The sequence below is a fragment of the Dufourea novaeangliae genome, unplaced genomic scaffold (assembly GCF_001272555.1).
Source record: "Dufourea novaeangliae isolate 0120121106 unplaced genomic scaffold, ASM127255v1 scaffold81, whole genome shotgun sequence".
Taxonomy (NCBI): domain Eukaryota; kingdom Metazoa; phylum Arthropoda; class Insecta; order Hymenoptera; family Halictidae; genus Dufourea; species Dufourea novaeangliae.
Genome location: NW_015373973.1, coordinates 1559 through 14202, shown reverse-complemented (window position 1 = coordinate 14202; position 12644 = coordinate 1559). Strand labels below are relative to the sequence as shown.

Sequence of the window (12644 nt, the reverse complement as noted above, 5' to 3'; positions counted from 1 at the left end):
ATTATACATAGATAGTTTGATTTTACGGAGAGACACCGGTAATTTACAATTTAAACTGCCACATTTTCGATTACTATCCGTTCGTGCGTACTTCGACCAAGCGCGGCATTTATTTTACAGAGATTTTACATTCTCACCGCAATGTTCCATAAAAATGTATTGCTTTTAACGATATAACGTTCCTAAACTTTAAGGAAGTCTTAAAAATCTATCGTGTCGAGCGTAAGGAGGTGACTCGCACGATTTTTCTTAGAAAGGTCCATTTCTAAGAATACGTGCGACCAAGCATCGTATTGTAATAATGGCTAAAGTGTAAAAAACATTGTCATATCGAGAGAAATTTTGTACAAGTTTCATGCACTGAGTTTTCGCTGTTAAACTGACGGGATCGTGATTATTGATTGGCGTTCTTGGATTTCCTGTCGCGTACCTCAATTCGATCATTTTTCCGAAACGAGGCACCGAATATTTGCGTAACGTCAAAGGTTTTTATCTTCGATAATGACCGCCAAATACAACGTAACGCCAATAGTGTGTATTACGACAGCTCAACGGGATACGAATGAGAGAAACGCGCAAACGGATTTCAATAATAAGCCAAATCGAGAGTATGTGTGTGTGTGTGTGTGTGTGTATGTGTGCTGGATATGTATATGTATCCATATACATACATATGTATAGCTGGACCCCAGAGCCAGAATGTATTAAGTTACACTTTTCAAACATTAGAGGAGAGTAAATCAAAGGTGCGAAAACCTTGTAACTTTGGAACCATTCGGTAACCATTGAGCGAAAAACAATCGCTTCCTTCGAGCTATTGAATGGTTTTAAGACAAGTCTCCGTATGTAGAAATGGTGAGATTTGCATGAATTCCACCATGTGATGAATTTTACACTGTTTCAAAAATATGAACTTAATATCATTTTTAGACTATAATGTACCTATATTAAAAACTAGACGACTTAGAACGAAATAATTTTTACGATCGGATAGAGTGAAATATCTGATACAAGAAACGTGTAAAGTTTTAAATGTTTCTAAATAGATACGCTCTTCATTTAGCGAAGAGATTTGTTGGCGAGAATTTCGTTAGAATTCAAATCCTTTGAAAAGAAGGGAGAATAATGCGGGGTGGGGGTCGAGTACGAAGTGAATTATAGGTGAACAACACTCGCATTAATAATCGCTCAAATCCCATGTAATTAGTTAAATATTTAAAAAAAAAAAAGCAAAAGTAACAAAAACTGCCTGGTTAATTGCGGTAGTAGTAAAACGATAGTTAATTCCTAATTAAAATGAAATAAAAAAAAAAGACGGATACTAAAAATACTGCCGAAAACTATAAATTTCGTAATATTACTTGACTTAGATGAAGTATAATGGTAATGATAAACTGAACTGTAAATCAACCGCTCGAAACAAAATTCGTGAATGAAATTCATCGATTCGTCGTAGCATGTGTAGATACAAGTGTAATCCATCCAGACAGGTGAGGAGCGAAAAATTTAATTAACCGATAAAGGAGTTCTCGTTTTTGTAGCGTGTTTAGATTAGAACACGAATCGAAGAAATATAGGCACGTAGAACATATATTTTAAGTAACCATTCACCGTAACGATACTCGAACTGTTTTCATATACATACATGTAAATCCGTTCGGACGTTAGGTACGCTGAGTTTGCCAAATTTCATTCAAGTTTAATAACTTAATAAATGGCCACCGCTCTAGACACGTAGGTAATTCTTCGGAAAAGAGAATACCTTCGACTTTGTAAATAGAAACGTTGTTCAGATTTTTCACGGAATGAACGAAAGATCGATAGTAATTAATACTTACTTAGGTACCGAAAACGATTCGTTCGAGATCGAGAGCTCATAGTATTTTCGTTATGCGGTAAAACGGACATTCACTTTGCGTCGAACCATCCTATCAATTGGCGAGAAAAAAGTAACATGTTATTTTTATAGTTTTTAAAACTTGCGCGATTGTTACGATGGTTCGCACCGTTTGTATCATATTATAATACACGTCGAAACTCTTGCAAATTAAACGAAAATTAAAAACAAAAAAAAGAGAGAAAATCACCGCGCGAGCACAGGTTGATTTGCGCGATACGTATAGGCATGCATTTCTTTTCCGCGGCGTCATTTTTTACTTATGTCGATACCACTTGTAACCACAACAACAACAACAACAATCACCTCATTTTCAATCTGTGTTATCGTCCTATCTTCTGTATTTCCTACCTCCCACCGACATCACTCGTAATTTCAATTTACCTTCGGTCCGAATCATTCCTATATTTGCCTTTTTGTTCTCGTATTCGCTCATTCGTTAACCACCGTGTCTACCGACACCACCCACATCGTGAATTGAAACACCGAGCACGGAATTTACAACGAGAAATGTCGGTACTCTTCCGTTTACGAAATAGCCAAATTACATATAATCCAGACTGACTCGTATTCGTAGAAATTAATTAAACGATAAACTGTCCTGTCCCCCGAACGTTTCAACGAAGCATTGAGAAATGATTTCGTAATACGCGCGTTTATCGGACTTGCCAATAAGTGGCTAGTCTCTCACGAAGGGACATCTATTATTATTATACAATATACACACGAATCGATACGAATGACTAACATTCTGTTGATAATCGACTGTGAAGTTTATCGATATTGTAGAGTGTCAGTATATTTTACAGCAGCGAAACATTGTTCACGTCATATCATTAAAATTTAAATAAAAGAATCTGCGCTGATAAGCAATCTGAACACTACAATTCGATAAGTTCGAATTTTAATTGCGAATCTTTTAGCTCCTAAGTCTGAATCTAAACGCCAAGGCTGACGAGTGATTTAGCTTAAATCTTCTTTACATTTTGTAAATAACGCCGCGCGTATGAAACAAAAAGAACGTTTGCTCGAAAACGTTTTCCTAGGCAATAACTTATTTATTATGAAACAAACAAGAATTATTGTCCAGTTTGAACGCATCGTCGCAGAGAACACGAATGCGAATAAAAGAGTCGATTGATACGAAAACTGCAATGTACGCATACACGCAGCAGACACGCGCGCACAAGTGTAGATAATTACAGAATAAGGATCATTATTGTCAAGTACTACGTACACGTATAAAACGTATAAGATATACGGAAACGTTACACAATATACAAGTAACGATTATTAATAAAAGAATTACGTTGAAAATTCAAGCTTATTATCTTTTTTACGTCCCGACAAAATTTACAAAAATATTCAAACAGTAACACAACCGTTAAGTAGGTACACATCCTTTTCTCCCCGTTCCCTGTTGTTTCATCGATGAGCAACAAAACAAATGAAAAACAATTTAATTTGTCAGGTAAATAATTTAAATTATCCAAAAGATCGAAGATTAACCCATTCGTTGCCGATCGGAGCCGTCAGCAGTGAACGTACTGTTAACATCGTTGCGTTCCGTAGAACATAACAGTTCCGCAGTGCTGTGTATCCATCATTTAATCCTCGGGCACCCTTGTCAGATCTGTATGTATATGGGCTCACGTTGTCCAGAGTTTCGTTGGACGACACTTCAGCTTACGATGACCGTCTCGGTACAACGATTGATTACGGTCATATAAATTTAGAACAACAGACAATTAATAAACGTTACGCCTGCAATATCTAGATACATATGATTTACTGTAAAAAAGCACAATTTCTTAGCAACTATTTTTGCAATTTCTATCCAGAATAAAGGGTTAATGTATTAAATATTCATCACGCTACAAAGCCTTGATACGATAAGAGATAATTTTACACCTATGCACATTCACGATTATCCGCAACCACCGCTGCCACAGCAACTACGTTTCGGCGGTCGATATCGTCGAGAATTATCCCCCATCAATGGATTGTAGTCTGTGCAAAATTTAAAAGAGTTACTTCAGTTCCAGACATACTATAGAAGACTAGTTTCAATATGCTATTTTTTCTTCCACAATTACCTCCTTTCAACGATGTAGGTTTCTTTCCCGTAGAATCTAACCGATCGTTATTTTCGTTCCCCAGTTTGTGACCCGAAGAATGGGTGTCTATTAATTTCAATGCTTTCTTCTTTGTTTCTTTCGACTGAACAAAAAAAAAACACACACTCACACACACGTGTTACTCCTTCTCTCTAAACGCATAACTCACAAACCAAACACAGTGCTTAAAAGTAATACAGTTTTCAAATTTAGCAACAGTTTACCTTCTTTTCATCCTGCTGCTCGTGTATACATTTTTGATAATATTCTTGTTGCATTTTTTGCCTCGAAGCTTCCAAAGCTGCTAATCTCTGCTGCAAGAGATCCGGATCTATTCGAACACAAAGAAACAAACTAGTAGTTTTACATATATTCATTATCACATTTCTCTCTTAAACAAAAATACCTACTTTTGTGATATTTTGCGGCATAATCTTGCTCCTCCTTTTTTATCCTCCATTTTGTATATTTTTTTCGAATATACGGAGAAACATACCAAAGAGAGATTATGACTGCAAGTATATACCATCCCATAGATGCTACAGCAGTCCATACTGCGAAAATTTGTAAGGTTTATGTTTATATAATTGTATGAAACTGAATCAAATTGGAAAACCGAACATATCATCATGAAAAAATGCATATACATACGTACCTATGCTCAAATATGAAACTTCGAACAGTCCATGGCCAGCGGAATTCATCTTTTTTTACCGTTCGTCTGTCTCGCCTGTCTATTTATATAAATATATAAGAGTGAAAACTTCGGGCTTCAAAAAGCAGCTATTACTGGAGGAACTTTAACGCACGGTAAACATTAGAAACAACTCGACAGAAATCGTATCGAATCGTAACGACGCAAGCAAACACAAGTATACGTATATGACATACCTATGTAAATACCTACTCTTAAATACTTATGGGGTCGTAAATTAACCATCGAACCACATCGCGCGAACAGTGGCATTGAGCGGCATCAGGCGGCATCGGCTGATACTGATGCCTTGGCACTCAGGCACGATTCTGGATTCTCTTGTAAGATTCCGCATATGTACATAATTGTATACATGATTATAAAAGAATGACGATTGATGATTAACGGTATTTCGTTTACAAATAGAAAAACTGGCATTATGAATTACTATATATATCGCATAATATATTGTGCGAAGAGCTGTTCCTCGCACAGCCCTGACCGAGAAATCAGGATCAGGTTTTTGTCTCCTCTTCATAATTCTGTCAAGCTCGACACCCGACAGTTCACTGGACCGCCCATATGTACGTCTCTGCAACAACTACAAGGTGCGTCTAAAAAGTTCGGTGAATGATCCGACATTTAAACAACAACGCGCGTACATGCATGCTCTTTGAGAGACATGTAAAGAATCGCCCTCTAGTGCCGAAAACACTAAGCTGAAGCAGAGTTGCCTGGATTTGCCTGTGCGACTTGTCGAACGTAGTGTGTGTGAAAACTTGTGTCATATGGAATAATGGCATAAACATAAAATTTTCCTACAAATTGGGGAAAACGGCGACGGAGATCCATGAAATGTTGGTGAAAGTGTACGGAACAGAAGCAGTGAATAAAAAATGTGTTTACGACTGGTTCAAACGTTTCCGCGACGGAAAGGAAGCTGTTGATGATGAGCCGTGTTCGCGAGTCGACCGTCAACAAGCAGAACACCCGACATCATGGAATGAGTGGGATAGATGCTTGCGGATGATCGGCGGCTGACTTTGAGAATGATAGCGGATGAATTAGGGATTAGCAAAGATAGTGTGCACACTATCGTACACGAAGATTTGAATAAGCGGAAGATTTGTTCCCGGTTTGTGCCGCACAAGCTGACTGACGAGCAAAAGACAACACGGATGGAAGAAACGTCTGGAGATTTTATTGACATGTGCGACCGGAATCCGTCGTTTTTGCAAACCATCATCACAGAAGACGAGAGCTGGTGCTTCCAGTACGATCCGAAAACTAAGCGACAGTCAATGGAATGGTGTTCACCGACTTTCCCGCGTCCCAAAAAGAGTCGTCTGACAAAATCCAACATCAAGACAATGTTGATCGCCTTTTTTGACGGCAATGGCATGATCCATCATGAATTTTTACCCGAGGGTCGCACTGTCAACGCCGAATTCTACAAGGAACTTTTGAAACGGCTGCTGCTACGCATCCGGCGTGTTCGGCCAGAGTTGTACCGAACTGGACAGTTGAATCTGCTACAAGACAACGCCCGCCCGCACACTGCGATCCGCATGCTCACCTTCGTGGCTAAACGTAGCGTGACTGTTCTTGAGCATCCACCATACTCTCCGGATATGACGCCTGCAGACTTCTTTTTGTTCCCTCGCCTCAAAGGAGTCCTGAAAGGCCTACACTTTGCAGACGTACCGGATATCCAAAAACGTGTGACATCGTTGCTTCGAGCGATTCCACAAGAAGCCTTCGCAGAATGTTTTCAGCAGCTTTACAACCGTTGTCAAAAGTGTATTGTAACTAATGGAGATTACTTCGAAGGCCAATAAAGATATTTTCTGTGTATCTTTTGTTTTCTTTATTTTCTGAGACCATTCACCGAACTTTTTAGACGCACCTTGTATATGTATATGACTGGTCACACGATGATCACTGAGTTTAGTTATCATCGTGGTCGTTCAATTCAAGAAGTATCGCAAGGAGCGTCTTTCATTTAGTACTTAAATGAATTTCCATTTATTGAAAAATTTCTAATTTACAATCACATACATACAATATACTTACCTGTACGTGTTAGTTTTCGCATAAACTAAACAATGATTTCCATTATTGTATTTGGAACATCGTATATCGCTTTTCATTTGAATAACTCGTTTATAGAATTCGAAGTATTGCGAAAAACTGCATATGTACTTACATATAAAATATTATTAGTATTTATGTACTATATACTCTCATAGTTTATTTGTCTCCTTCAATCTTTTCAGATTCAGTTTACACTTTCTCAAATATCATTCTTATTTTAGAGATCAAGAAATCATGAATTGCAGATGGGCAAGTAATCAACCTGGCCTGAAGAGACAGTGAAATAGAAAGTTTTATACAAAAATATATGTATTTACAATAATGTACATCGAAGTTGACCTCATTCACGAAACACGTTATAATAACTATTTATAACGTGTAAATCTAATTATAAACGTATTATATATGTAACGTCCTAAATTAGTTATTTGCTATTAGTAACCATACTTTTCGTTTAAACTCGTTTTTCCGTCTCCTGCCTGATCTTGCGGAGGTACCCATGTAGAGTAATTATCAGCAAAAATATCTTGATCGCAAGATATTTTTTTTCCCTCTTCTCGATGTGTTCTCGTGACTACTCCAATTTCACGTGTATTCCATTTTTCATTGTCTTTAGTACACCCTTTTATACTAGTCGAAGGAATAGTAACGTCAACTAGAGCACCGGTAGCAGTAGTAGTAGTGCCAGTATTAGCGTTTGCGTTTGCGTCAGTATCAGTAGCAGTAGCAGTAATAGTCACAAAAGTTAAAGACTGTTGTGATTCGAAGATTTCTTTCTTTTCCATAAGGGACTCTCCTTTCTCTTCAGTGTCCGATTCTTCGTCAGATTCTACTTCCACTTTTTCCTCGGTCATCGTACGCGATATCAGTCGATTACTACTTTCGTCTAATCCATAATTATCCATTTTTTTCTGTTGAAAATAGGATAAAAAGTGATATTGTAGTCAGAATTGCAAACATCAGAATAGAGAAACACATCAATGGACTTACCTTTCTTCGCTGAAACATCGAACGTTGAATTTTGCTTGCTTTCGATGATATTTCTTGCGTAGCGTTCATGTTTGTTTTAACACGTCCAACTTCTTGATCCGATGTTACATCTTGTTGAACGAGAGCCGGCAAATTGGCTGGACGTGTCAGGTTTAATAATTTAATTATACCTGCTTCTTCTTTGCGAACAGCTTGTAACTCCACTTTCATCTTAGCTATGTCACTTTTAGTTAAAGTGGACGAATTTAAATTCGACATAAAAGCATCCAGCGCGTCCTCTTCTGATGTTTCCGTCTTTGCGCTATTTTCATGTTGCCAATTTTTAATCGAATCTGTCAGATACGAGATTCTTTTCACAACATTCACATGCTTTTCAAGCTAAAAAGACGAAATTCATAATATTTCTATGGAAACAAAAGGATGATAAATCGCAAAAAATGTATGTATATTTTTAAGGTCCCTCGAAAATCACGAACCTTACCAACGAATCGTATGTTTCGACTGTTTCTTCCAACTTGCCAGCTAGGCGCATTCTTTGTTCGCGTTTCTTCTCTATCGATCCTGTTCTATCTAAAAAGTTATCTTCGTCCGAATCGTAATAATCTTCCGCCTCCCAATTTCTCGTCTTTCTTTTTCTAGCTTCTACAGGAAAGTGTAAAAAAATTTAACGAAACAAATTAAAACTGGCACAAGGTTATAAATTTAATTCTTACCATGATGCGCTTGCCTTAATAACCCATACTTGTCCAAGATTTTACACGCTTCCAGTGCACACTGGACAACTGCTTCCTTCTTCTTGCCTTTAACTAAAGCTTCCGCTTTAAGAGAGTGGCCAACGATATCTTCCATGGGTAAACTAGAATCAATTTCCATAAAGACACACGTCGAACATGCAAACACAGTGTAACCGTATTATAAATTTTACCCAACTAACTCCAACCCTATCTAACTTCAACTAAGCTACTTACTCTACCCAACATAAGAATTGTCCAGGTCCTTTCTCCTCTGTTTTATAATGTAGATCGTAACCTTCCCTTTCGAACCAACCTCTTAAGGTTTTCTTAGGATCGTCCAAAACTAAATTATCGTCGGCTATGCAAGCATAAGGATTTTCTTGCAAATCTGTTTCCTCATCCGCATCTTCTCCCATACCCCAGTCAATACCGACACTCTCTTTATCCTCTGTAGAATCTGTTTCGTTCCCTCGATCTATGTGTCGTTTTACTAATTCCAATGCTCTCATTTCCTAAAATATCACCTAAATAATCACCACTATGTTCACCGAACGAAGCATAAATCGTTAAACTATTTAACGTATATTCGAGAGAAACGTATTACCAAGTTTGTAGGGAACCCACAGGTGTATAGGATTACTTGCAGATAAGCTCGGGCCAAGAACACGTTAATTTACCTTTAATTCTGACACCGTGTACATAGATTCCTCCTCTTCATCGTCCAAAGGAGCTTGCAGAATAAATTTTCTTTGACTACATCCAAACCTAAGCATATGACCCTTTTGCACTCTCACATAAACGTTAGGCTTTATACGATTTCCATTCCAAAAAGTACCATGAGTACTTCCTAGATCGTAAACATAAAGACCTTTAGAATTTATGTTATCCTGTTCCGATCTGTATTGTAAAATAGCATGATGTCTCGAAATGGTTGGATGTGCCAGACATATATGGCACGTAGGTAATCGTCCGATCACATAGAAACTTTGTTCTTTGAGCGAAATTGTCTGAATAATCACTCCAGATTTTAAAATCTCCATGTAGTAATCATTTTCCGGTTTTCCACCCCAGGGTGGTTCTGTATACGGGAAAGGTTGATCTTTCGGATGTTCTTGAAATTTTGTAGTCTTATCCGAGTCACGATCTGTATTATCGTTGGTAAAATCCGTTGACGCTGTAAAATGTTTATCTTCCGGTCGAGACCGTTTAGAACAGATTGTCGTAGTTGGTTTCTTAAAAGTCGCAACAGTCTCAGAGGTATTAGGAATTACCGAAAAAGATCTCGTACAATTTTCCGTAATACTTTCATCTGCTTTCAAGTCACACGCTTTCTCGGCGTTTATTTTCGTTTCCATAATTCTGCTAAATATTACAATGACGGTCAATGACGGTCCTCACACAACTAAGAAACGAAACACCACTTTTTAATAATGCAAGAAATTCTTGTTTAAAATGTTTAAATATGCACGAAAACTAACTTTGCAACGAACAACATCATGTATACGGTAGAAGTAAGCGTTTTAAATAAGTTTACAAGAATGTTATTTACGTTTATTAATCTCACTAGGAAGCAGCAGTAGAGATGGCATGAACCACTAATTGTGTGTAGGGTCTCGCTGCCAACTTCACTCCGACTGACGGAGTAGGCAATAGAGGCAGTTGGCAGCGCAGAAACGCGACGGTGGCGACAGTGGTGACAGTTCGCCATTCAAATTCCGAGAGTCTTATAGCGAATTCGGGAACCACGCACAGCGTGCTTGCAGCTGTGATGACGAGGAAAACTGATGCTCGTTTAGCAGTGTAAATCCAATCGAAACCTGTTGCAATTACATAACCACTAAACAGGCAACACTTTTCTTCGTCATGCATTACATTCGAAGTTTAAAGAATGTAGATTAGTGCTCTATAACGGCTGGGAACCAGTAATTACAAAACATTGATAAAATCTCAATTGTTTGCAACGGTTGACACTGTATCTCGTCATGTGTACCCCGTTTAGTTTTCCTTCGACATCTCTTCCAACGTTACGCTGACAGCATTCGTCTTGACCGAGCACTCGAGTTGTAACTGAAAGAACGTAGATTAATCTCCTGTCAGTGGCAATAACAATAAACGACCGGAACACTGTTAAAATCGCAATTTATTTGCAACGGTCGACGCTGTATCTCGTCACGCGTACCCCGGTTAGTTCACTTTGGACAGCTCTTACACCGTTATACGGATAGCTTTCGTTTAGATAAAGCACTTGATTCGTAGCTGAAAGAACGAAGATTAATCCCCTGCCATTGACAATAACAATAAATGACCGGAATACTGTTAAAATCGCATTTAAACGCGGAATACCATTATTTTTGCGACCGGTGGCGCCACCCGTGGCAATTTGCTCAAACTGCTAGCCAAATCATACCGACAGGTAAGTGAAAATTCCTAATGATGGAAAAATGCGAATATCTCAATAATTAAGCGCTTAAAATGAACGTCATTAGTCTCAAAATGGTCCTTAGGCTTAATACATGGACCCAATAGTGCGGAACCCCAGAATTAGTAAAATTAGTTATGCCTGTATTATCGCAGCCCCTTATGAAGCGACAATCCTAATTGCAACAGATTTCGTTCGCATTTACACCACTGAAAGGGCATCATTCTTCCTCGTCACGCATTAAGAACTTAGATTAGTACTTTCTATCGGCTGTGAAGCAGTAATTACAAGAACATTGTTAGAATCACATTTATTTGCAATGGTTGACATTGCATCTCGTCATGCGTACCCAGTTTCGTTCACTTTGGACAGCTCTTACACCGTTATACGGATAGCTTTCGTTTAGATAAAGCACTTGATTCGTAGCTGAAAGAACGAAGATTAATCCCCTGCTATTGACAATAACAATAAACGACCCGAACACTGTTAAAATTGCATTTAAACGCGGAATACCACTATTTTTTCGACCAGTGGCGCCACACGTGGCAATTCGCTCAAACTACCAGCGAAATCATACCGACAGGTGATTTAAAATTCCTAATGATACAAAAATGCGAATATCTCAATAATTAGGCACTGAAAATGAACGCTGTTAGTCTCACATTATTCCTGTGGACTTAATGCATCGACCATATACTGCAAAACCCCAGAATTACTCAAATTATTTATGCCTGTATTAACGTTGGCTCTTATGGAGAGGCAATCCAAATAGCAAATGCTTTCGATCGCATTTACACCGCTGAACTACTACCCAGTAGTACGTCCTAAGTACTATTCTACGTTCTTGAGACTTTGAATTGAATATTAGTGTTTCTGTACAACTTATATCTTAAAAAATTGCTTCCAATTTTTCATATTCGCAAATGAAAAAACAAAAATTTGTCGTTTGCGCAATAGATACATAGTCAATGGTCTTTTTACACAAATATGGTACCAATTACCGAAGGAACCACGATCGCAAATCCTTCTGTTCGATGAATAATAAACGTATTGACACAATTTCCATCTGTCCACCTTTCGCAATATCTTACAACTAACTTAGATATCTAAATATTCTTATACCAACGATACGAAAATCCCACGGCGGATGACTTCTTTCTTAAGTCTACCTGAAAGTAAAATAAATCAAAAGAAAACAGAATTAAATAAAATATATCAAAATAAAACACAAGTAGTTAAAATAAATCAAAGTAGAACACAGTTAATTAATATAAATGAAAATAAAACACAATTAATTAGAATAAATCAAAACAAAATACAATTAATTAAAATAAATTAAAATAAAACACAGGTAATTAAAAAAAATGAAAAAAAATCCCAATTCATTAAAATAAATCAAAATAAATCATATATAATTAAAATTAGCTAAAAAAAAAAGGATGTGCAAATCCATTCGTCGAGTTCGAATAAGAGAGGTTGCCATGTAAAACCCCCCAATGAGCGCCAATAGTCGGTGATGCTAAAAAAAGAAGATTAGGACTTATTAATCGAGTTCGGATAAGAGAGGGAGGACTCATTAGGCACCACTGATCACCAAGCTATATTGGGAGAAAAAAAAAATCCAACCTGTTAGTCGGGTTCGGATAATAGAGAGGACCCCTTGAATCCCCTTGACCAGTGTCCACCAGTGTCCACCAGT

General features: G+C 37.7%; 2 protein-coding genes across 2 annotated transcripts; both read right to left on the bottom strand.

The window, feature by feature from the left end:
* Positions 1-3243: 3243 nt before the first annotated feature.
* Positions 3244-4946, bottom strand: LOC107186907 (selenoprotein S-like). Its single transcript, XM_015574870.1, has 5 exons — positions 4670-4946; positions 4425-4568; positions 4239-4345; positions 3994-4117; positions 3244-3907 (listed from the first exon to the last, which is right to left on the bottom strand). Exons 1-5 carry the CDS (start codon positions 4716-4718, stop codon positions 3825-3827), a joined length of 507 nt encoding a protein of 168 aa, XP_015430356.1. The 5' UTR covers positions 4719-4946; the 3' UTR covers positions 3244-3824.
* Positions 4947-7236: 2290 nt separating this feature from the next.
* LOC107186879 (kanadaptin) lies at positions 7237-9936 on the bottom strand. The gene is made up of 6 exons (XM_015574833.1): positions 9204-9936; positions 8761-9038; positions 8506-8648; positions 8274-8434; positions 7793-8170; positions 7237-7713 (listed from the first exon to the last, which is right to left on the bottom strand). The coding sequence occupies exons 1-6, from the start codon at positions 9879-9881 to the stop codon at positions 7237-7239; spliced, it is 2115 nt and encodes a 704-aa protein (XP_015430319.1). The 5' UTR covers positions 9882-9936.
* Between the last annotated feature and the right edge of the window lie 2708 nt (positions 9937-12644).